Raw genomic sequence first — 26,626 nt, forward strand, 5'->3', positions numbered from 1 at the left:
CAATACAGCCACCACATCTAAAGACTGGCATGTTGCGATATATTTATTGTGTACAAATTCCCCTGCTTTTCCTTAATGGTCTGACTGAATTGCATTAGCTTTACTAACAATTCAGAAAAAAATAAATGTTAAAAAGGCTGCATTAGGATTGCAGCTGATATGCTTGCTGATCAAATGCATCATGAGCATACTTGTTTTATCAGCTTCATTATTTTCTACATTTCTTGTATATGACTTTATATTAAATGCTTGAGTCATACATTGTTTGCCATTCTTAAGATACATATTTTGTAATGATAACACAGTTTATATTGTGGCACAATAAATGGGATAATTATTATCATATGGAGACAAAGGTAACTACAATCTAATTTGTATATTGGATTTTAAAAAAAACTGGAAGACCAATACATGTGTCATTTAAAATATGCTATCATCATTTTTCTCAGCAGTCAATTATCGGTGAGTTAGTGATTTTTTTTTGCCATTGACTTGATAAATCTTGGGGAAATATGGCATAAACTGTCTGTAGTTATATTGTAAATTTAATAATTCTAAAGGGCTCTTAGGGTCTTCTCATGGGTGTGGTATTGCTGTGCCTTTGAACAATTATCTTTCATTGGGAGTTCTGCAGCTTACAGATTAATGGCCATCACAGCACAGTTGGAAGGGTGTGCCAAAGATCTAGTTTCCTGCTGAACTTACTAGCCCTATCTGATCTGCTCGGTCATTGTACTCACTGCCCTCTGAGTTTTCTGCTAGCCTTTTAATATTTGCACACTTCTTGAAACTTACCATTTAAAACGCCTGGTTGTTGTGTTACCAGTAATGACTGATCCGATCATAGCTATGGAATTTAAAATTAGGAGTTGGCTGCTTGCTCTGATCTTGTAATTTATAAAATGATTTTGATTGGTCACACACTTGTTAAATTTTCATATTTCATATATTTTCGGACTAATGATTGCTTTACATGAATTGTTTAAGTTATTACTCAATGTTCATTTTTAAAGTAATTGCCAAATTCAACTCTTAGAAAAATAAATATATAGAGTTTATTTTATGTTAGGCTCATATGGAATATATTAATATAAAAATATTATGTATAATAATGTCTGTAATAAAACTAAGGCATACTTTTTCTGTTTTATACCAAATAGTCACATGATAATTGCTGATAATCATGTGTGAACCATAATTTATTTTCCTTTCCTATATTTGGCTTTTTTAGTCTCCGTATCAGATGGCATTTTCAGTTAAAGCAGAGTTTATTCTGCTTATAGTTTACCTTGGTTCATTCATTCCCCCCTCATCAACATGCTAATAAAATAGTTAAGTAAACTGTGTCTGTTGTATTTTCACACCTGGAATAGATTTCTAAAAGTAATTTGCTGTATGTTAGCAAATGTTTTTAATCCCGAACCAGATCCATTTCAGGTTTGCTGGATCACCCAGCTTCACTGATGAAAGTGTATCTTCTCCAGCCTTGGAGAGCTTTAATAAATCAGGGCCATTGTCTCTATAGTTATACTGGGGAGGAAAAAGCTAGATGATTCTGGATGTCCAACAGACAGGAAATAAGGAGGCTCCTAAGAAAGGTTGGAGTTTACATTAAAGTATCCCTTTTGATTTCAATTAGATTTTCAATCAAATTGTTCTTTGAATTTCATGAAAAAAATCTTTTTCGGGTAAAGCCAGCTTAAGCATAAATGTAAATTTTGATTTTCAAACATTCAGAAATGTTTGCACATTTCTCGATTAGCCAAAATCATTTTATTATTAATATTTCTCACTGCTGGCCAGTGCTAAGTATAACATTAAAAAGCATCAATTTCTATATTTTAGTCAAAGCATTTTTATTGTAGTGTACTTTTCCTTTCATGTATGCATACCCTGATTATATGTAACCTTTATTCTCCTATGCAGAGCACTTCCAGCAGTCCCCAGTGTGGCTATTACACATTGCTGACTCAGCTGCTCCGAGCATCCTTTCAGGATATCCTCAGTGTGTCTGGGGAATATGTACGGAGAGGACCGGACTGGAGGGAGGGATAGGTTCTCTGAGTTCACATGCAATTTATTTTTGTCTGCTATGAATTCTGGGACACACCCAGGATCTGGCTCAATAGCTGTACCTGTAAATTAGCAGTGGAAAAAATCCATCTTATAAAGTCTTTGTTCATTCAGGAAATGGGAAAATATTCAAGCTATGTGGTATTGTTCACTAGGGCTCTTTTTGAAGATATGGCTCCACATAACAATTTAATGGCAGACACTGTTTATTAGCTATGGTAATGTTTAACCTTGGCATAGCTGATTCCCATAAGAATGGTCACATGCAGCTGACTGCTGCTGTTCACCAATATTATCATTGCTGCCAGATCTGGCTGATGATAAACTTATGTCTAAAGATATTTGGTCGATATTTGTTCTTCATTGAGATACTTTTAAATGAGCAAGCCAAGTGAAAAAGTAACAATGAATTAAAAAGTCACTACTGTTCTTGCTAATCTTTTATCTCTATATCACCATAACCCACCACATGTAGATTGCTAGTCTGTGTTCAATTGTGAACAACTGAATGTAGAAAATCCTGAGAATTCAGAAGTCATGAAAGCTAATATTTTTTTAAAATGTCATACTTTGAAATCCTACATTCTGCAAGCTATGTAAAATGCCTTATTTTACCCCTTGTAGTCTTCCTTCTCCACTGTTCTAGGAGTTCATGTGTTTGCTATGTTGCCTATAAATGGTATAATGCGCTCATTGGGTACAATTATCAAACAATAAGATCCTTGATAAATTTGGACACATAATTATCTGCTTGTTCTGGCACCAGTCCAAACACCTAATTAATGATGTTTTGTATTGCTGAATGCTAGCCTGCATTGAATGTGTATATTGAAAACAGCGGGAGGCTTCTCAGCTGGCTTTCCTACCATACTTTCTAAAATCATTTTCACATGGACCTGTTTGTGTTCATGCCAAGACATATGTGAGACCTAGTACATATCCGATATTTGTCTGACAAGTAAATGTATGCTTTTATGTCCTGATGAAAAATTATACATATTATATATATGTTTCGCCGTATAAGACGCTCCGGAATATAAGACGCATCCAATTTTAAAGGAGGAAAATCTAGAAAAAAAAGATTCTGAAAGATTATTCCCCTTCTGATCACTCATGTGCCATTCAAATTCCCTTTCTGATCACTCTGTGCCTTTCAAATTCCCTTTCTGATCACTCTGTGCCTTTCAAATTCCCTTTCTGATCACTCTGTGCCTTTCAAATTCCCTTTCTGATCACTCTGTGTCATTCAAATTCCCCTTCTGATCACTCTATGCATTCAAATTCCCCTTCTGATCACTCTGTGCTTTTTTTCCACTATACGGCAGTTAGGACAGGGAACAGCAGGTGGCGCTGTGCCGGCTTCTTTCACTGCAGCCAGGAGAAGACACGCGCTGCCAGAGAGGAGAAGAGACACACGCTGCATGCAGCCAGCGAGGAGAAGAGACACACGCAGGATCGGGTATCGGGTGAGTATGTTATTTTAATTATTTTATAACACATTTGTCGTATAGGACGCACCAACTTTACCCCCCCCAGTTTTGGGGAAGAAAAAATGCGTCTTATACGGCAAAAAATACGGTAAATGTGCACATTCACTTCAATTTGTTTGATTTTTTTTTTCTTCAATTTGCTAATGAGTGGTGAGACACCATGGAAATCTTTGCTTACAAAATTAGTTAGTTGAAGAGGTTCTGTTTTTTAACTTCTTTTTGAAATATGTTGTCAGGATTTCTCTAAAATAGGTCAGAGATGCTGAAGTGGAAATGGTTGTGCTGTCTTTCAAATCCAGGTTCTTTGAGAAGTCCTATTATTTGAAATGTGTGTTTATACAAGGATTGAAAGGAGCTTATCGTAGATAAAGTTACCAACAGACTGTAGACCACAGCCTCTGGATTGATCAGATTTACCAGAGTGCAGAGGTGCCATAAGGGATCAAACAGAACCCTGATTTCTCTTTAAAAAGAATCTGTCATTTGCACTATGCTGTCTCATAGGGAACTTCTGACCCCCTTGTGATAGCATTTCCATTGGCTGAGACCACCCCTTCCCCCCATGTAATTCCATCAGTGAATAGTGACAACTCAGATGCTGTACTACACAAAAGAGAGGATGCCAGAACAAATGGTTAGGTTCTCACTTACCAGAACAATGAACAAGAAAAGGTACTGGTCTACTTTAACAATCAGCTGAAGGCAGTAAGTGTAGTTGCCTGTCTCGGTATCTTCAGTATGATAGTGAAGAAGAATTTGTAACTATGTTTGCTAAAAAAAACTAAAATGTATATATCAGACCTGGGGAGGATTTATTTTTCTTATGTACAAAAGTCAAGTTGAAAGCAGCTCGGCCTTGAAGAGTTCTTTTATCTGAAAAAAATATTGTCTCTAAACCTTTATAAGGTTTTTTTCATCCATTGGCACATGTATCGCTAGGGGTAGATCAGTCAGGTTCAAAAGCCTAAACTTCCTCATATTAAATTCAGAATATAAGCTCAAAGTTCTTAAAAATAATAAATCTTCCTCCTTGTAACCTCTCCCTTTTCCCCTAGCTTTCCTTTTCTTCTCTTTCTTCCTTTTCTGATCCACCAAGAAATCTTATGTTTAGTTCACTGTATTATTGGATTTGTTTATTGCACAAGATGTGGTTTACAGAATAAGCCTCTTGAAAGAAATCCTTTATTTTTTGCAGCTTGACCAGACAGACTGTATTGTATTACATTATTTTCTACTTAATATCTGTGCTGCGCTGTAATTCTTGCAAGAGTTATATATATGCTACTTTTTCCTGGTTATTGGTATATTGTTAAATTCTTACTGTGTGTTTCTTGGATGTCTTCAAATACTTTTTCTTTTATGTTTGTTGTTTTGTTTATTATTTGAAAACTTAATAAAAATTACAAGTTTTCAAAAAATAAATTTCAGGTGATGAATAGCAAGGTGCAAGCAGTAACATTACAGGTTAATAAATATAAGATACAGCAGAGGTTATGGTGTCAATAACCTGATATTATACAGCGGTATCTACAATATTTCAACTTAGAAAAAACTCATAAGATATTCATTGAGACTTACTAAGCTGTATATTTTATGTAGTAACCTAAATAAGTAACTCTTTAGTCTATTATTATTGACCGTAAAAAATGTTTCACACCTACCCTGTGTGGGCTGTCAAAGGAGAAAGATCACTGTCTTATCTTTTGGAGTGGATTCTTTATCACAAAGCCATGAAATACTGAGCTGGTACTTCACATTGCATCCATTGCACCTATTCTAACACCATGTTTTGTCTATTTAAGTGGAGCTCCATTGTTTATAGTATGGCTTGGCTTCTTTATCTACATCAGCTAATATCATTATGACAGTAGTTTTACTAGCTTTTTAGGTTTCATGTGTTATTTGAAGGGTAAGTGTAGTTAGGAGATAATGAGCAGATAAACAACATAGGGGTGGACTGGATAGACAGCACATAGCTGGATGTATGAGGACGAAATGAGAGCGTCTCAGCTGTGCACATTAGCAGGTGCTTCATTGTGGTCACGTGAGTACAGAAGACAAAGCTGGCTACAAAGGATGAAAGTGATCTATTGTTAAAGGGTTAGCACACCAATATAAAAATCTTTAAAAAGCAAATTAGTTTTTTTCTAGATCATGATCGAAGTATAATTATGATTTCAAAAATATGCAAAATTTGATATAAAAACAAAAATGAAAACTTAAGAAAAGATTTATAATAGTTTGGGTCCAAAGTTTTAATTTGTGTTTAAGGTTGCTTGTTGTTGCAGCTAGTAAAATTGTATTGAATTTTAAGGCATGTTCCCACCTTTGTGTATGTCATAGATGTAAAGGCACCAGGTGTATATTTTGCCCTATTTCCTGTTGTATTGATTTACTCATTGTTCTTGTTGCCACTGTGCATATAGTCCAAACAATTATAGTTAAGGGATTAGTCAAACCACAAGCAAGCGATTCCCCAGAGTACAAGAGGGAAATCGTTCTCCCTGCTGGAGTTTCATTGTTACATGTTACATGACTGTAGAAAGAGAATGAAGGTCCAGAGGAGCACATCTGGGAATTCCAGAGAGATTTAACTAGAAGAGTGGTCACTACATTGACTCTGTGACTAATCACACATGGCATGTGAGGTTCTAGGTAACCCACCCATTCATTCAAGCAGTTGTAAGAAGTTTATACAGATTGTGTGAGTAGTTCAATACTATGTGATACATATCTAAGGCTGAGACAATTTTAAAAATGGCCCTAGTAGCATATAAGTATTTATATACAGCTTTAAATGTCCTAATAAATGCTTACTCAAAATAAAAGTTATAGGATCAAGCAGAGAAACTGTATTGCATGTGTTTCTTTTTAGATTTTAGTTTTTAAATCACAAGAACTAACTAAACAATGAGATTATTTATTCACCTTGGATATTTGGCATACATTAACGCAATATTCTATTACCCTTGTTTGTATTTAAAGAAAACAGCAGTTGGCCTAGACTTAAGAGATCAATGGTACTTTAGTTTTTCTATACATCTTCACTTTACCATGGTAATACTAATTAATATTTACCTGTGTACTATTGTTAAGGCTGACTTGGAGCAAGCTGTGGTTTATCCCCAATGGTGCTTTAGGCAGACAGTGTCACAGGTAATCCACATTAACATGAGCTCATTGAAAAAGGAGGCAGATCATGTAGAATCCCCTGCACTGCAGTTATTGGCAGACATGTGCAATTATGCACAAAGATCATTCAAAATTATTATTTAAATTTAATCAACTTGATAACATAATCTGTGGCAAAAAATGAGTGTATGCAGTAAAAGCAGATTTATTCTCTAATTCCAATAATCAGTGGATTTAATTGTTGTGGACTTGATTGTTTAGCATGTGGGTGGTCATATCTGAATGCCATGTAACATGTAAGGGTAGCCTAAACTTTGTGAAATAAGTACAAAAATAAAGGCATCCATTGCAAATAGGTGACCACTAGCCAGTCCTGGTAATTCTGATGTCTCTGGGTACATGAAGACCTCTGAAAGCCAGATAAGGATGGAGGGAGGTGGTAGGACCACTTCAACCAATATAAAAATACCCATACCATGAGATATTGCTGGTAGAACTGGTAAATAGAATAAATATGGAATCAGGTATATCCTCTGTAACCGATATATTCTCCTGTGAAGTCATATTGAACCTAGATAACAATAATTGTATGAGTAACAAACGGAATGTCTGACAGATGTGAGGTATTAATTGCTTAGCCAGTCATTATCAATGTACAGCATAGACACCCAACTTTGCCAACTGATTGCAGAAATATATTGCTCTATTTCCCAGTCTGTCTGTCTCTGGTGTTTCACAAAATTAGTTTGGCTCAGGAAGGATGTACAAAACTGATAAACATGCAAGCTCAGCCAAAAATGCTCATCATTATGGGCATCTTTAGACCCTTGTCCTTCATATGTTCCATTACATAGAGACCTCATTTATATATTTGCATTTTGGAAGCCTTTTACTATAAAGATTTCTGTTGTGTTGACTTGATTACATCCTTTCATACTACTATCATCTGATGTGTATCCAAGATTTTTCCCTTGACAAGTTATTAAAATATCTCCTTGGTAAATAAAAGTAATATGACAAAGTTAGGTTGTTTTAAACAGGTGTTACAATATCTGTAAGGCTAGGTACATACGTGCAATATTTGTCGTTAGAAAACAAACGATTAACATACGATCAACGATTACTCATGATTATTTTGAACAATCATTGTGCACAATTCTGTACATGCAGAAACTGATCATTCAAAAATAATCCACTAATAATGTACACACACTAGATACAATCATTTGAATGATGCAGGGAGTGACATGTACAGGAGAAAGTGTATCACAGAACAATCCACACAATCACATCACAACCGTACACACAATAGATAGCGAACGATCATTGCCCAATCTGATCTGCCCGGACGGTCCTTCATTTCCAGTGACATTTCTCGTTCATCGTCATCGTTGACCAATCATTGTGCACTTTTTTGTTAACGATTATCGGGCGATCGTTTGTTAATCGTTTCTTTCCAACGATAATTATTGCATGTTTGTACGTAGCCTAAGTTGGGTAGAATGTGTCATATTTATTTAATGAGCTTGAGTCTGATTATCTTGCTGTGTTTTCCTAATAAATTAGAAGATCTATTCATAAATTATATTTTAGTTTTGAATGGCCACCGATGGGTTAAATTATCACAGTCTAGCTTTTTACTACACTACAAATCTTTCCCAAAAAGTTTCTAATTCTCCCCTCTTCACAGTGGCCAAACACTTGCTCTCTTGCTGTATTCTTCATGTTGTTAATTTTTATCTACTGATTGAACACTGATACAACAAAATTGTATAGATATGACCTTGAGATTCCATTTCTGCCTCATAATGGGGAAGTTCTGACATGTAGTAAATAGATGTGCATGTTTGGGTAAGGAAAGCTCAATGAAGGTTGAATCATTTATAGAAGGGCGTCTGCAGGTCTGATCATTTATTTTAGAAAGACCAGATCCATCCTCTTAACCCTGCCTTGTCCATAATATCACTCTGTCTATTTGATGCTGAAATTAAAATGAATACCACAGAAGAATAGGATCCTGTAGTCTGTATGAAGTAGCCTAACATTAATGCTCACGCTCACTGTAGGTACGTTTCTCCAACTTGTGTTTATTTGGCCCTGTAGTTACATGTAGTAACCATAGTAATTTCCTCTGGGATCCATACACCTCAATCACTAACTCTTACTTTTTGTTTGGCAGTTTTCATATGCAGCTTCATGGTGGCCGCACCGATATTTGGTTACTTAGGAGACCGCTTCAACAGAAAAGTGATCCTGAGCTGTGGGATATTCTTCTGGTCAGCAGTCACCTTCTCAAGTTCCTTCATCCCTAAGCAGGTAATTTATGAATGGATTGCAGAGTGTTATAAAAAGAGTGCCTGGGATGGACAAGATGCATTATAGTTGTGACTCAAATCGGCAGCATAACACAGCTTCATTTGTTGCCATTCACACTGGGTTTTCATATCACATTGAGCATTAGGGGAAGTGCTGAGTGTACTGTAACTCGCAAACATTATGTAATGATTTTTTTTCCAGAGAACTATTCAAGTGATCATATGTCTTAAGGAGGAAGAATACTGCAAAGAATCAACTTACAAACTATTTTTTGTGAAGAAGTAGTGCTATAGGCAACACGTATATTTGTTTTGTATAGTATACAAAGCAACCATAATATGTGATCTTTTAATTAAACTGATACCGAGCAATCCTTTCATTCCATCTAATTCATGGTGCTATAAAAGTGGTTTACCAAAAAAATATGGTATCAAAATAGGCAGCCATGCCAGTGTGAAGAGCATCAAAAAAGTTAACTTAGTTAATATAAGGTAGGTGGAAGGTTTCTTTAAATCTAATAGACTATATCACCTTATTCAGAAGTTTTAGGAAAAAGTATAAAACATAGGTATAATAGTTATGAAAACAAGCTGTGGGTGTGCAATAGTACAGGTTTAATAGATACCCTTACATAAACATAGAAAAAATACCAATAGCATGGTGTTATTGCTGATTTATAGTTTAGAAGTATGATCAGCAGAGCCTCACTCCAATTCACAGACAAATATAGTGTATGTACATGTCATGTCTGCATTGCTACACACAGACAATCAGGTTGAATAGCAAAGCTACCTTATTAAACCATTTAGAGTGTCAGACATTTCTGAAATGTTTCAGTGATTTAGCAGTGGAACTTTCCTGCCAAGCTATAGTTTAGAATTATACTGTATGTATAGCAATAGTACTAAATTACATTTAGAAGATCTAATACCTGATTATGACCTACCAGTCTTTTCATCTCATTGCAGAGCTGCAGGACAGTAGTCTCTGTGGTCTCTACTGACCTGAAACACCCACAATGCTTCTGTTAGCCAGAACCCTTTTAAGCTTAGTCTGATTTAATATTGTAAGGAGCAGCAGATTTTTCATTGCAGCCAACTGTAGATTAGATAAATTGTTTGAGGTAAGCATAATATGTAAAGATTACTCATTCTTTTTTTTTTTTGATCTGATCTGCTACATAAATTCTGGACCTGGTCCAATCGCCCTTAGTTTCCCTTTGGTCTGTGTTTCTTTTGCCCATGTGCTGGAGTTTTCCCATAGATGTTTATGGGTTGAGCACTTATTGGCATGGTGAAACTCACAATGGTATGGTAGCTAATACAAACAGAATGTGTCAAATACCAAGGTGTGTCTGGTGCTTTTTAACACACTAGCCATAATCCAGCATTACATGCTTAATAAATGTTACCTTCATTACCATTCCTGAATATGTAAATCATTATATGCAATTAGGACTAACATCCCAGAATCTAGAAAACTGCATATTGATACAGATAGTTAAATCACAGGAATGAGGTCCATACATGTTACTGTATTTGTGTATGGCCAGCTATTCATTTGAAAGATTTATTATTTGATGTTTATATGAGAACAAAATGAAAAGAATACAAGATAGATAAATAGAGAGATTAGCCTGTTGCAATATGTTTTAATTTTGGATCTCAGGTTGTGCTTAACACCTCTGCTTTACACTCCAGAAAAGGCTCTGAATGCATGGCCAGCTTCTCATTTTGCATTCATTGTGAATGTTCGCAGACTGTATTTTCCCAAAATGTCCCATTGAGCCGAGGATTGCTTTTCTAGTGAATTACATTAACAGAAAAAGCACATTTTCTCACTGTGTCAATTTACAGACTCTTCAGGGTGAGGATCACATAAAAACAGTAACTACAGCCACAAAATAAAAACAATCTTGAACATAAGATGTAGCAGCTGACTTCAGGAAGTTGGATGTCCATACCTGCAATTTTATATTTTTACATTCAGAATGTACTAAGCTGGATTTTATTTTTATGTATTCCTTTGATAGGTTATATACAGTTACAATTAAAAATACTTTCATTCAATATTTTTTATTGATCATTTTTTTTCTGTGCTTTACAAGGAAGATTGGTTATTTATCTCAGATCCTGTCCTGCAAGGGGGTGCTGGTAATATGTAAATATAACTCCCAGTTACACGTTTATTCTGAGTGGCTATAAAAGTTCAAGACCTGGTACAGTCACGTCAGAATCCCTTTGTCCACGTTCTGGGGGTTTCCCATACACGTATATGGGTTTAGCACTCATTGGCATGGTGAAATTCACAATGGCATGGCTTCTAATACAAACAAAATGTGGCAAACACCAAGGTGTGTCATGTGCTAATATACAGACTGGCCATATTCCAACAATACATGCTTAGTGAATTTAGCTTCATTATCATTCCAGAATATGTGAATCATAATATATTGATACAGATAGTTTAAATGTGTAGGCAAGTCACATTCCTGGACACTAATAAAATACTGCTGTCCAGACAAGATAATTGCAAAAAGAAATCCAACTCCAAAGACTGGTCTCAGAAAAGCGCCATGTCACATCACAATGTCTTAATTGTGTCATATTGTCTGTCCAATTATCTTTTTACATGGAACAAGCTGAGACTTTTGTTTTAATCTGTCAGTTTCTCTTCTGTAGTAATTATGACATATTAGTTTAAGAAAATTACAAGGCTGTGAGAGTCTGGAATGTAAGAGGCGCTACATTCCACCTGAGATTACTGGTAACTGGAACATTCAATGTCATAACCGTTCCTAAGCCTATTTTTAATGACATTGTGCTCACCTGCATTCCAGCTGCATGTGTGCTGGCACTCCCAACACTGATATATCTTTCAGCATGAATGACAAGAATTGCTAGAACTCTGTGTTTTTCTATGTACTATGTTTGTGCAAAGTTCTGCAATGCCATCTATGCATTCTTCCTCTTTGAGGTTTCATTTTTTTACTGATCAGTCTGACCATACAATTTGACTGTATATTCTTTTAGCTCAACCAGCATGTAACCATGTTCTTTATAAATATTTTTATATTGTTTCATTTCATTATACAAACACTGTAATCTGTATAGCCAGAATAACACAACACATTTCTGACTAGCTGAGTTTTTATCTAGAACAAGGGATAGAGCAAAATGTATTAAATACAGCAACCCCTATTGAAATGTAGTTTTCTGATACTAGGGAACTATTCAGAGAAGTCATGCTTTTCCAGTATCCTTATTTCTACAAACCTCATTATCACTGTTCTAGTGGGTCAATACTAGTATCCGTACCAATAAAATGCAAAAAAAGTTATTCGGATCACAGTTGAAAAATAAAGTAAATGTCTAAGATACAAATAAAAAAATGTATTGTATAGAAAAAAATATCAATATTAATAGTTAAACTCCATAGGCAAGTTACTACTATATTATTCAACACTGTGTGTCATATCAGCCCCCCAAAACATATGAATTTTACAATATTGGTAATTTAGTGATATATTTACATTTTATTTCACATATGTGAGATGTGTTATGTTTTGAGCTTGATTGTAATGCTTTTAGCTATCATGTAATCAGTGGCTAGAGACAGTCATCTTGCTGGTGTCATCCTCGATTTCCATGTTATTATCTTCCTTTTGATGTTTTTATCCACACACTTCCTCCGAAATAATAGAAGGATTCACAAGAAGAACTGTGTAACGTGTGATTTTGCTAATCATTATTTTTGATAATGATATCAACCCCTAGTATAGGCTAATGCTTGTATGTAAAGTGACATACCACAATGAAACAGGATAAATGTTCTGTGTTGTCTTCCTCAGATAAGGTCCTAAAGAAAAACCTATTATAAAGCTGGCAAACCTCGTTCAATATTAGGATGTGACAATCATGACAGTACACTTAGAAGATCCTTAATCCTGATGTGTAAAGAACCTTTAAAGCATTGGATGTGTTTCTAAACTGCAAAAGTGTTCTTGTAGTTTTCTTGTGCTTGATGAAATGATTGGTATTCAGACATGCCTTAGAATTACTGTGTAGGAATAAAGACAAATATTGGCATGTGGTCCTAAGGAAGAGGTACCTATTCTCATGCAGACTCCGTAAATAATACAAACAAAGTGCATTAGCCTGAAGGACATAAGATTAAAACTAAGGGCATGCCGAGACTTTTTAATGGTGTGCAGTGACCAGAGTTTTCATCACAAAAGCTAACAAGCTTTTTAGTGTGTCAGCTTCCCATCTGTCTGGTTTACAAGACATTTAAAGTAGTAGAACATTAAGAAAAAAATGTCTCTTATTTACGCTTCCTAAACCATATATCCCGAAAATGCAGGGATCAGAAATACACGCTAATCTGCTAAAAATATATTTACGCAAGACAGAATTTACACATAGTGCTGTAGGGTAAAAACGAGTGCATTGTACTTCAGTAGGCATTTTGAGGACTAGATATGATTTATTACAATTTGAAGAAAGGAAGAATATGATGGTTGAATAAAGCGATTAACCAATACATGTTTTAGTTTTACCTTTAATTCCAAGACACACCTTCTAAAATTTGCTGTATCGATGATGATAATACAGTTTTGGCCTTTTTTGTATGCCCTCTTACTACTTTACAGCAAAGTATTTTAGGACAAGAGTCTTGTGATAAAAAGTTTTTATAACGGCGGTTCAGGGTGTTCATTCAAAACCATTACAGTCTCAGGCATTTGATTATTTTTATCTCTTCTTTTTATATTGTCATATACATTTTGCTATAAAGCTAAAAAAAATATGCTTTACATTCATGTAATTGTATCTGTAGTGAATCGGATTTATTTCACTCATTTCCATGTTGATTATTAACAAAACTAACACTAGGTAACAAAATAATAATGATAAAAAACACAATAAACTTGTCATATGTTGATCTTTGCTTAATACAACACAAGCCATTAGTATAATGCTTTTTCTTTTGTTTATTGGGCCAAGTTGATAGCAGGCTCCCTGCCAGCGGGGATACACCCATCTTTTCTGTTGTTAGTTGTATATTCCCAATGCATGTTCCCCGACTAGTTTCCGTGGCAACTACAAGAAAATGGCTTAGGCATTAACACTTTGATACTCCTGAGGATGGAATAGCCAAGTGCCATCCTGCCTCTATAAAAGTAGTGATTGCTAAATAATAACATTCTGTTACACGTTTTTTCCACAGTATTTTTGGCTGCTTGTTCTCTCCCGAGGTTTGGTGGGCATCGGAGAAGCCAGTTACTCGACAATTGCTCCAACTATCATTGGAGATCTGTTTACCAAGAATACCCGAACACTTATGCTGTCAGTCTTCTACTTTGCTATCCCCCTTGGAAGGTGAGAATTGGTAGGAAGTGGTCAGGGTACTGTATCCTTAGTCAGCACAGCCACGGGGAATATTTATAGGCATGTATTGCTAGCTGCATTCACTTTCCATGCAGAGCCATGCATTGCACATGTTTTCGGGACTTTTTATATTTTATGATGTATCAGCATCCTTTGCTGAACTAGTGAGCTATAGTTTCAAGTATAAAGTTGGTATATTTAGCATTAACAGTCAAATCTGGGAAAATGTGTCATGCATTATTGTCATGCAGTAAACTGTCACACTGATATCACATAAAAGATAAAGTTAGTCAGAACTGAAATATACACATTGAGATTCATACCGTGGGCTCAGCCTATCAGCTCGGTTATCTAGTTATTGTTGTAAAGGTGCGTACACACTTCCAATTTTTATCGTTCAAAACGAACGACGAACGATCGATTGGGCAAAAATCGTTCGTAAAAAAAGTAACCAACGACGCCGACGAACGAGGAAAGTCGTTGGAAACGAACGACCGGACCGGCGGATCGGATTGGACGACGATCGTTGAACATCGTTCGTGTGTACGATCGTTCGTTGATCGTCCATGGTCTGAGCATGCGTAATGAACGAACGTTCGTTCACTTTCCTGTCGTGCACATAGTTCCTCTATCGCTCAAACGATCGTATCTATTGTGTGTACAATATCTACGAACGATCGTGTCGTTATCTCTATGTGCAGGATCGGTGCTCTACGATCGTTCGTAGATATCGTGCAGGATCGTTCATCGTTCGTTTTCCAACGATAATAATTGGAAGTGTGTACGTAGCTTAAGACATCAGTCAACCCATTCCATTTTATTGGAAATCTGGTGGCCTAGGAAACTTGTAATGCATTCTATTTACTTCCCAATGAAGGGCAACAATTTCATGTATTTTGCAAGTTTGCGCGTACAATAAAATAGCTATCCAACTCCTTAATGCAATAACAATACATAATCGGTATTATTGGTACCAAAGTTACCCAAAATATTAAGCAAGAAAACTAGTTGTGCTGCCAAACTGTTTGAGTAGCGTCAATGGCAGTCAATATTTGTGGCCCTTACAATAGATGACCTCTGTACTAAAAATTCAGCAGACTACATGGCGTATAACATACAAGTGGGTTCCTGTAGGCAATTTCCTATAGTGAAGTGGTGCAGTGAGATCATTTCCTGACAAATAAACACATGCAGCACTAATCTAATGTAGTTTATAGTAAGCACAACAATAAGAAAAAGCAGCATGGGCCCAACATGCAAAGACCCTGATGTGTATTTGTGCTTAAAAACTACTCTGCTTATCAGATAAGATATGTTTTCATCTGCCCTCTGCCATGAGGTTTAGAGAGTTGCTTATTAACATTTACATATACTAAATTGAGGTAGTTCAAGACCGCTAGAAACACCTACACAATAGCTGTACAAAGCTTTAGAAAATATTGTACTTAACAGATATCATAAGAACCCAATATAACCTTTTTTTAATATAATTAAGGTGTTGGTCCTTTCCTTCTGACATATGTTAGGCTATACTCATACATTGTATCAATCATTAATTTAACTGGGAATAACTTTGCTGGAGAATAGGATAATTAAAACACGTGCTTAAGTATTTTGATAAACATATCAAACAACTCACAACTGAATGTCTAGATTCAATTATTAATGCTTTTTCCTTCTTTCATTGCTTTCAGTGGCTTAGGCTATATCACTGGTTCAAGTGTCAAACAAGTTGCAGGGGACTGGCGCTGGGCTCTAAGGGTAAGGTATTCATTGTAATACGTACAAAACTAATATTATTCTGAAAATAAATGTTTTTCAATAATGCTTACAACTGTGTAACAGAGTACTAGAAGCCCGGATCTTAACCCATGGTTTCCTATTTAACACAAGAATTGTTAACCTGGGTTCCTGATTATGCTCTACCAACTGTAAAATGTGTTCTTATCTAGTTTTAAAAAAGAAACATTCAGTGCTTTTAATGAAATTCCAGTAGTTTGATCTTAATTAGTGGTTGCCATCAAATGTTTTTCAGCTTCCCAGTGTCTAGAATTATAACAAAGACCATTTCCTGATCTTAGAAAAAACATGGTTTGTTTCCATTGCCCTTTGCTGTGGTCTCTGTGTTGCACACATTATCCTTTCCATAAAAGAATGTGCTCTGACCGTATTGTTATAAATATAATTTCAAGCTTAACAAGCAGGATGTGTTGCTTTTCCACCTTTGACCCTCTCTGAACTTCTTTCTTAAACCAGGCAACTGACCACAGAGGATAATTCTCTAAAAGAACAAATATATTCTTGGCCTGCCAGATTGCCTAATCTTCATTTAGGAGCCCTCACTCTCCTAGTTTTATTACTTTTTAACTTTATACTATATCTACAGACATGGTAAAAGGGAATGATAAACATAGTGAAGTAGTACCTTGCTCGGATATTATTGCTTAGTATGAACCTGGTGGGAATGTTCTAAAATTAGTCTAGCCATGATAGCCAGGGTTTTGTACTAATTTTCTTTTCTTGTGAGCACTTTAAATATATACCTATAAAGAGACCGTGGGTAGGCAGTGACAATATAAAATCACATGCCACTAGCTAAAGTAGATTCTCCAAAGAGATATTCAAAGATTTATGGAGGCAGCTCAAGTATAATGCATTGGAAGATTGAAACATCAAGCTGCTATCATATATACTGCAGATCTTTTATCTACAAAATGAAGCTTAAAACACTTTACAGGCAGGAAAACAAAAAATCTAGTGTATACATCCTTCCGGCAACAAACTTACAGGAATATGTGTGGGATTATGTGGCATCATCACAGAGGCTCATTAGAAATAATCAGATGCTAAATACCCAATGCTGGCTGAACACATACTTAACACTTCGATCACAACCTTCCAAAAATACTTATCATAATCTCTCTTTTAACAAACTGCAGTATCCTTCATTAGCTAAGATAGAGCTGCAGATGTTCTTGTCTGTGGCTACAAATGAATTTTCCTTATGCAGATTTTTGAGCATGTATAATGAAACCAATGTGACTGCTTTAAATAGTAAAATTTTAATATTTTAGAGCACTATTAAATTTGGTTTTACTAATCTTGAAAATGATTAGATTTATAATTAAGTGTAAAAGAATGCATTCTTGTACAAATGAATGGTCTCATCAATTAATCATGTATGACCTCTTTTTTAGGTTTCACCAGTGTTGGGCATGATAACTGGATCTTTGATCCTGATATTTGTACCTACTGCGAAACGAGGCCATATAGAACAACTCAAGGCAAGGAGTTCATGGTTTCGGGACATGAAGGCTCTGATTAAAAAGTAAGCTCCATAGATAAAAAACTTATTACAGAGTTTGTACGTGTCACATGTTGCCCCATATCCATGTAAAGAGCTTCAAAATATCTCAAAAATGGTAAATTTAAGTATGAGAGCCAAGACCAGGACTCTCCAGGCTTTAACTGTGATTTCTGACACAAGAGATTTCCCCTTACTTTCTGTCAACAAGAACACATCCATCAAATGTGGACACAGACTGCAACAAACCATATTTTCCCATAAATTACAAAAAGAATAAGAACCTCTATTCCCCTACTACTTTGTCTTGCCACAGAACCAGGAAGTGGGAGATTTTTTTCAACTGGTCTGAAAGAAAAAAAATGGGATAGAAATATTTACTATTCACAACTCTATCCAAAACTAAAAAAAAAAAAAAACATTTATGGCTGAAGTTTGTCATGAAATACTTTTTAACAGTAAATACTCAAAAAAAACAGCAGATGTCCGAGCTGTGCAGGTTTAATCTCTGACATATCTTGTAGACAATTAAGATCAGAATATTATTAGCTGATTAAGGATAGAGGAAGGAACATATTTAGGTTTTATCCTGATAATATACAGTAATTAGATACTTGTAAAGAGTTGGTCTGCCTAAAACAGGTTTTTAGGTTTTATGTAGAGGCTAGAGTTAACTTACCTGATGGTTTCTTCAACTTTACTAATAAATTCTTTGTGCTTAAGTTCCTGGGTCTGGTCACTTACTTTGGTCACTGATAGATGGGTCCTATACTTCTTACATGTTTACTTTCTATATAATTCAACAAAAAGTAAAAGATGCTGAAAAACATAAATGTGTTCACGTATAACCAATATACCTAGGTGGACAGGGACAGAGTTGGAAATGATAGAAAAGAACTCTAACTGTTAATCTCCTATTATCTATCTGACTCTAAACCAAACTCTACATGTAAATAAAATATCAGTTTTAGGGTTCTTTAATATTAGCTGTACTGTTTGCCAGTACAGATATCTGTAAAATCGAATGTTAAATTGCTTCTGTCCGTTAAATGTGTTATTAACCTATGTGTTTTATTTTACCACCAGCCGCAGTTATGTCTTCTCTTCATTGGCAACATCCACGGTGTCCTTTGCAACAGGGGCTTTGGGCATGTGGATCCCTCTCTATCTGTACAGAGCCCAAGTGGTGCAGAAAACAGTGGAGCCTTGCAACTTTGGACCTTGCAGCACCAAAGACAGGTCAATATTGCAGCATATTGAAATGATGTCACATTGCAGTTAACTAACTTTAATTAGAAAAAATAATAATTTTTTCTGTTTTTAAACAGCTTAATTTTTGGAGCAATTACCTGTATAACTGGATTTCTAGGCGTGATAACAGGGGCCGGAGCTACTAAGTGGTGTCGTTTGAAAACACAACGTGCTGACCCACTTGTCTGTGCTGTTGGCATGCTGGGATCAGCTATCTTCATTTGCTTGGTCTTCGTTGCTGCCAAAAGTAGCAGCATTGCTGCATATGTAAGTCACAGTACTAGAGAAATGTTCTCTCTTCTGTTCCTCTGTTGATAAAAAATTATTTCTCTCCAGTGAGGCTGAAACATGCCTTCTGTGCAGCTCAGCTGGTACCCAGATTGCACAAATTCTGTAAGTGCCATATTCCTAGTAAAGATCTAGTCCTACCCACTCTGGTACTACAACACATCCCTTGCTGCAGAAACCATGTTCTTTTTCAAGAAGATTATATTTAATTGATACAGCAGTGGCCATTGAAAAATCAAATAACATCACCAGGAAAATTTACCAAATAACTCTAATTTTTATCAAAGTCAATAAACCATTTTTAATCGAGTTAGGTAATTTAATTGAAACTGACAAATAAATCTCCTGTTGCTCTGCTATCAGATCTCATTGATAATCCAGAGTTTGCTATAAATATGTTGCATTCACAGTAATGTTAACACCACTGCACACTTGATGACAAATGGTTATTTTTAATTGAAAACGTAATGCTACAGAATAAGATCAGGAAATGAGGTTGTCCTAAAACGTGCAGTGTTTTTTTCTGTGAAGCTGTTTTCTCCTGGAGCAGTAAAGTAGTGTTAAAGACAACAAAAAAAAAATTTTATGACAGCAGTTTATCTTTTTTATGGGCCAAGGAGCAGAGACATGTTTGTTCTGGGACACTTGAAAAACATTTAGATCGTTATTATGCTGTACTGCCAGCCCTGTTAGCAAAAGTGATCTAGGGATTTCTCTGGACAGCACTGTGCAATAGTAATCATCTTTACAATCTATTTAGGCTTAAAAAATAAAATGTAAACATCTATTTATCAACTGTCAGTTGCAACTTGGACATTCGGTAGTGTATGCATAAGTAAGAGAGTGTATTTTTACTGAACACTAACAAGAATATAAACCCAAAAGGGTTTGTAGCCCATTTTTTGTACATCCAAATCTAAAAACTATTAGAAATAATTGTGACAAATAGCTTGCTATATTTAGTTGCATATTGTTTTTCTTTTTTTTATATTTCTTTCATTTCATTCAGTAAAATAATGTGACCAAATTTTAGAGAAAAAAATGCATAATTTGTTGCCAAGTACAACAACCATAGAACTGATGTATATTTACATAATAGGCCCTGATTTTTTAAAGCTTTCCAAGGCTGGAGAGAATACACTTTCATCAGTGAAGCTGGGTGATCCAGCAAACCTGGAATGAATGTGACCCAGAATTTAAAACATTTGCAAACAAATAGCAAATTACTTTTAAGGAATCCATTCCAAGTTTTCTGGATCACCCAGCTTCACTGATGAAAGTGTATTTTCTCTAATCCTGGAGAGCTTTAGTTTTATCAGGCCCAATGTGTGGCAAATAGAATATATATTTGGTCATACAGAAACTCTACAGCTGGATCATTTGTTGACAGGGATATTCTACTGTATTTGTCCAACATTGCTTTCTTAATGGTCACAATTTTATGAACAAAATGCCGTCCCATTAGACCCATCTAAAGAAATAACATGCAAGATAAAACCATATTGTTCTTCAAAGCAATGCAACATAATAGCAGCAATCCACATACACAAAAAGCTAGTGAAGGAAAACAATGACTGGAAAGTCTGTGTTACTATTTGTGCAGATTACTATAATAGATAAGGACTTTTTATTACAAATGTTAACCATGAACATCTAAGCAAACAACAATACATCAAAAGAACCACAAGCACTTCCACTGTGACCATCTGCAATACAAAGCTATCCCCTTTAGATGGCTAAAGATAGAAATTGTATATATTCTGTATAAGTTTTCATAAAGTATTTTCCTTGTTCTATCTTTTGTAGTATAGGTAGTAATGTTAAAGCTTAATATAAACATCTTACAGTAACACATCCTACATAAACATCTTACAGTAACTTAACATACAGTTAGATGTAGATGTAGTTAACATACATATATGTGGACCCTTCAAAGAATTGTAGTTTTCTTCAGTCAGCTGGGACCCCATCACCTGTCTACATACTAGACATTATTTAATCAAAATGCTTGCTCCAGCCTGTGACTAGCCAGTGAAGGAATTATCCATGTTATGTCCCCCCAAAGTAAGCATGTTGACTGTGTTTGACTAATGACACAAAGTAAGTAGCCCTGAGTTCTGCCCTATTCTCTCCTAGCCGCTGTACTGATATTACAGGGGGTAGACAGAAACACATATCCAGGTACTTATGATGGTTGCATTTTATGGTACATTTAATTTTCTAATGGAAACATAACTGAATTAAATGGCATTTTGTTTATCAGCCTGAAATGTATCCCCAATTTAAAAGTGTAATTTCAGTATCTGTTATTGTTATTTTTTTATCCCTTCTACTCTTTGCCTCACAGTCAATTGTTTTTATGCCTTCTGATAATAATAATGTAAATCTATCATTCATCTTTTGCTATTTACAGATTTGTATATTTGCTGGCGAAACTTTGCTTTTCTCCAACTGGGCGATCACTGCTGATATGTTAATGGTAAGTCTCAACCAGATATGAGAGATAAGTGGATTCTATATCTATATTTGCTTTTGCATACCCTTCTGCAAGCTGAATAAATACATTGTGGACTTGTGAATAACCATCTCATGCATTTGGCTGTTTAAAATTGCCTTATTAAATACATATTTAGTTCAGGAGTTAATTATAGGTTGTGCAATAAGTAATTATTGGATCTGGCATGAGTCTACCATAGATAATATTTAATTCATTATTTTATTCTGTAACTGAAATCGGGGTCTATGAGAGGAAATTTATTTGTCATTAATCATAGCCCTAGCGGTTTCAAATTATGAATGACAAATGTGTTGTAATTAACCAGGTTTTCCAGTTACTTTTTTATGTAGTATGGTATGGTTATGGTAATTTCTTATCGAGCATTCCTTGTTGTATTCATCCATGAAGCCACAATTTTGTCTTTTATTTTTATCTGCTCAGTAAAAAAATGACATCTGGAATCTGATTGTATGATTCAGCTGAGTATTTTACTTACTCCCCTTCTTATGAAATGCCAACGTATGGCATCAATGGATGTACCAATTAGGTAATTGCTGTGTCACATCTTAAAGCTATTTTTACATTTCTGTAAAGATGTTCTTTATCATATTAAGTTAAATGCTATACAACCGGTTTATAGAAATCCATGTGGTTGCACCCATATGTATTAACTTCCTTGAGCATTAGGTGTGTGATTAAATGTGTTGTCATGCACATAAATTAGTAGTTAAGCAGTAAACCATTTACTTTTGTTAAAATAATCAAATACTTGCCCTATTTATGTGCTTTAGTCACATATCTCAACAATTCCCATGAAGATGATTATTTCTGATCAATTGTTGCAATGGTTTCCAGCACTTACATTGGAATTTCATTGTCCATGTTTGTCCTTGCCAAGGAATTAAATAATCTTGACCATCGTCTACTACGACCTTAGGAATTTCCTATTGAACTTTTTAGAGTAAACCAAACACTTTGCCGTGAATACTTTCTTTTAAACAGGAAGTTCCTTGAATGCTGTGTTCTATATTGATATGTCAAGATATCACCAGTCACCCTGTAGCACAATGTTGTTTCCTTCAGTTCCATTCACTTAGGGTAATGTTGTAGATAAGTCATCATATTCCTGTTTGGCTCCTTGTGCTTAGTGATGATTACCCGGAAGCCAAATACCCCATGTTAAAATCAAGAGCAGCAAGTAGAAATGTCCTCTAATTGATTCAGCCAGTGCATGAAATAGGAATAGAGCATTCTCCTTTTTAAATCTTATCCAATATACAAGGTACCATTAATTATTGGACACTAAGGCTATGTACACATGTGAGATGATTCTCGCCCAGGACGAATGGTCAGACTCGTCTTGGGCAAGAATCTGACATGTGTACAGCAGTCGTCCGACATTGTTCAGGGGTCTTTCCTAACAGATCCATGAACCACCGACTAAGAGTAACCACTGTACTAGTCAATGAAGAAGAGCACAGCCCGGTGATGCTCGCTCATTCTCTCCCCTCCCCTCTCCATAGGGCAGAACAGTGCTGTGTGTACGTAGCTCTTGTTCATTCATCTGTCACAAATAATTGTTTCCAGTGACAAACATTGCAGGTGTGTACACAGCATTAGAGTATACACTGTAGAATTGTGGACAGTCAGGTTAATGACTGGACAACCAGAATATTCCTTATCATCACCTTTACTTTTTCTGTTTCAATGGCTATACATACCATTACTCTTGCAGTCAGTCTATGTGAACGTATATTATAGATCATTGTCCTTTGAAAATATATAAATAATAATTAATCAGTTATAAAGCTTGCATTTAATTCATAATTTTCATACATTCTCTATATTTATCTCTGTTGTCTTTTGTTTTTTGCAGTATGTAGTTATTCCAACACGTCGTGCAACTGCTGTGGCCTTGCAGAGCTTTACATCTCATCTCCTCGGTGATGCTGGCAGCCCATATCTTATTGGATTTGTAAGTAGAAAGTGGTACTGCCTAGCAAAGCCACCATGTCACCCTTAATGTGATAAATTAAAGGGCAGCTTTGAGGTTACCCATGGACATGTGATCTCAGATGGATTTGCATGGACAAAAAGTAGTTGGCGTCAGGGTAGACTGCTACATGAATAACGTTGAACTGGGTCAAAATGATAATGTATATCCCTGAAAGACCTTTTGGTAGTCACATTGCTCAACCACCATCATTCTAAATTTTGTGTAATCTCCTGCAGTGTTGCTGCTGCCAAATCTTTAATATTATTATTATTATTATTATTATTACTAATATTTTTAATAAACAGGATTTATTAAGTGCAAACATATACGCAGCTCTGTACATTAAATCTTTACATACAACTATGTTAATTTTTGCATTACTTTGACATGTTAGATGTACACACACATGGCTTTCTTTACTTTACAAAGCAGATGAGCCCTAACTAAAAAGAGTCTTCAGACTATTTTGCTGAATATTTTGCTGAATTATTCCCAATGTATGAAGGTTGAATGTATGAAGGTTGTCTTTTCAGTAGCATAAGGCATAGTTGCAGCTTTATGCTTTATACTAGTTGCTCTAATTCCAGTTATTGTGGCATTATCAGACTTTGCTGAAAGGTGATGACAAACATATCTAGAAAAAAAAGTTCTTACACAAAATTATAAGGAAGAGCCTATATGTTTTTGTTTTATGAGCCGTCCATAGCCAACAATTCTATGAGAGAATAATTTTATTGTAGGGCAGTTTTACATATGTGACTGCCAACATGAATTCCTAAAATCTGCCTCTTCTGTTTTTACAAATGGCACAATGTGTTTGCAGCTGTCTATATCCTAAGTCTCATTTAGCTAAACAATGTTTTCCTCCCTAATCCCCAGTGCACATGATAATTATGCAGGTAGCGTAATGTTGATTTCCTTGTATGTAAAAGGGAATTGTTTTATTGAGCAAGGCTGGAACAGTCTGTTTACCTTCCCTGTTTTTGATTCACAGATCTCGGATCTCATCCAGGAGAGCACCAATAAGACCCCACTTTGGGAGTTCCTGAGTCTCGGCTATGCACTGATGCTCTGTCCTTTTGTGGTGGTTTTGGGGGGAATGTTTTTTCTGGCTACAGCACTTTACTTTTTGGAAGACCGCGCTAAAGCTGAACAGCAGTAAGTTGACCTACATTAACATGTTTTTGTTTGGTGTTCAGAAAACCCTTTGTTAAAGTATGGTATTAAATTGCTTTAGTCAACACATAATTCAAGCTTTAAAGAATACACCACAGTTCCTAATTCAGAATTCAGATAGAAGACATTGGTCCCTTAAATTCACTTTTTTTGGTTTAGGTTGGGATTTGGATGAGAATCCAGCTTTTTTAAATCATTAACAACAAGATTTCATTGACTTGTATTGGTTTACAGACAGGATTTTATGCAAAGCCACAAAAACAGTTTTCATTGCAACTAAACTAGTACTTGGCTGATGTAGGCCTCATTAGTTTATAGATATTTACTCTAAATTAAGAATAAGACATTGAAAATTGAGATGCTGTATTCATTTCCTTTTCTCTATGGATCATCATCTGCATTTGATAATTGGTACAGACCACGATCACACATGAGATGCCCTCATGAGTGATATTTTATTTGCATAGATAAATTTAGTCTTCTAGATCACTTGTGGCATTTGAATATTGTTTAAGTTTACCCATTACACTAGTAACTTGAAATGTTTAAAAGTGTGAAAGTAGGACTACAATGTAATGCTTGCCTTTTTAAGTATATGAATTATCTGTGATTGCATGAAAGTAACAAATCTCTGCACATAACCTGCTTTGATTAAAGCTCTTTGTAGGCCCAGCTAACTTCACTGCTCATTAATAATACATATATTGTAACAGTTTCTTACTTGTAATAGTGGCAGGTTAACATTTATGGTTTGTGTGTGTAATAATCATAAGATGGAGGCTTACAACTTATTTTACTAACAGAAGAGTACAACTGTTGCATTAATAACACTTTGGCTGCAGAAACAACACATTTGTTTGTTGTGTCAGTGCTTGTGTTTCCCTAGAAATGCTGTGATGTCCCCCAGTATCCTCATGTAGGGGGGTTTTGTTGGAGTAGCATTACCATGGGCCTGTTTGGGGGGGTGACTCAAATATTAGTTATTTTTGTACATAGTTGATATTTTATGAAAGCAATATAAACCATAAAGATGGTGGTGGTATATGTCCTTTAAAAGTATTCCTTTAAGGAAAAAAAAGGAAGCACCATGAATTTTTATTTAGTTCAGCCATTGCAGCGCTACTCCCATTATTAATTGAGATTGGAAGAAAGTGCAAACACATGGTCGATGTTCAATCCCATCATAGATTGTGTTGAAGGTGGGCTGATGAGTTGATCAGCAGTTCAATAACAGGCAAGATTGGAGTGCCTGATGAGGTTTACCAGCAATTTTTTAATGCTGGTTACTTATTGGAAAATATCAATCAGTGATTGCCTAATTTACAAAACCTTTTTAGTTATTTTGTTTTAGTGATAGTTGTGTGAAGTCGGCCAATATACATGTCCTGTTGAAAGAAAACATTGGTTTAGCATAACTTTTAAAAAACGTGTTACACCAGCACATAGGTGTAGTAACAAATAGCGGCCAGTCAGAAACCACTTCTTAACTGATACTACATGCGGCTGAAATCTAATTTGGTTCCTTCTTCACAAAAGCTATTATCATTGTTTCTTGAACGTCTTGTGCAAGGGCATTCTAATGAAGAGTTGTCTAGATACTTTTAAGTATAACAATGTTTTACTTTTTTGAGTTTGGCTTCCCTTCAGCCCAACACAAAACATAAGAGTTATATAAAGGATGATTTGCTCAGTGGAATATTTTGTAGTCCCTTTCTT

The 26,626-nt window shown here is 35.4% G+C and overlaps 1 protein-coding gene across 2 annotated transcripts in view; it reads left to right on the top strand.

Moving 5' to 3' along the window:
• SPNS2 (SPNS lysolipid transporter 2, sphingosine-1-phosphate) overlaps window positions 1-26,626 on the top strand; it is a 72,880-nt gene that overhangs the window by 37,772 nt on the left and 8,482 nt on the right. For both annotated transcript variants that reach the window (XM_072415686.1, XM_072415694.1), the window contains exons 3-11: window positions 8,875-9,011; window positions 14,238-14,389; window positions 16,093-16,159; window positions 17,596-17,726; window positions 18,789-18,941; window positions 19,031-19,220; window positions 21,655-21,720; window positions 23,615-23,713; window positions 24,729-24,892. In XM_072415686.1, the coding sequence (XP_072271787.1) occupies window positions 8,875-9,011; window positions 14,238-14,389; window positions 16,093-16,159; window positions 17,596-17,726; window positions 18,789-18,941; window positions 19,031-19,220; window positions 21,655-21,720; window positions 23,615-23,713; window positions 24,729-24,892 (1,159 nt within the window). The remainder of the gene's footprint in view (window positions 1-8,874; window positions 9,012-14,237; window positions 14,390-16,092; window positions 16,160-17,595; window positions 17,727-18,788; window positions 18,942-19,030; window positions 19,221-21,654; window positions 21,721-23,614; window positions 23,714-24,728; window positions 24,893-26,626) is intronic.

Source organism: Pyxicephalus adspersus, chromosome 1, assembly GCF_032062135.1.
Source record: "Pyxicephalus adspersus chromosome 1, UCB_Pads_2.0, whole genome shotgun sequence".
Taxonomy (NCBI): Eukaryota; Metazoa; Chordata; class Amphibia; order Anura; family Pyxicephalidae; genus Pyxicephalus; species Pyxicephalus adspersus.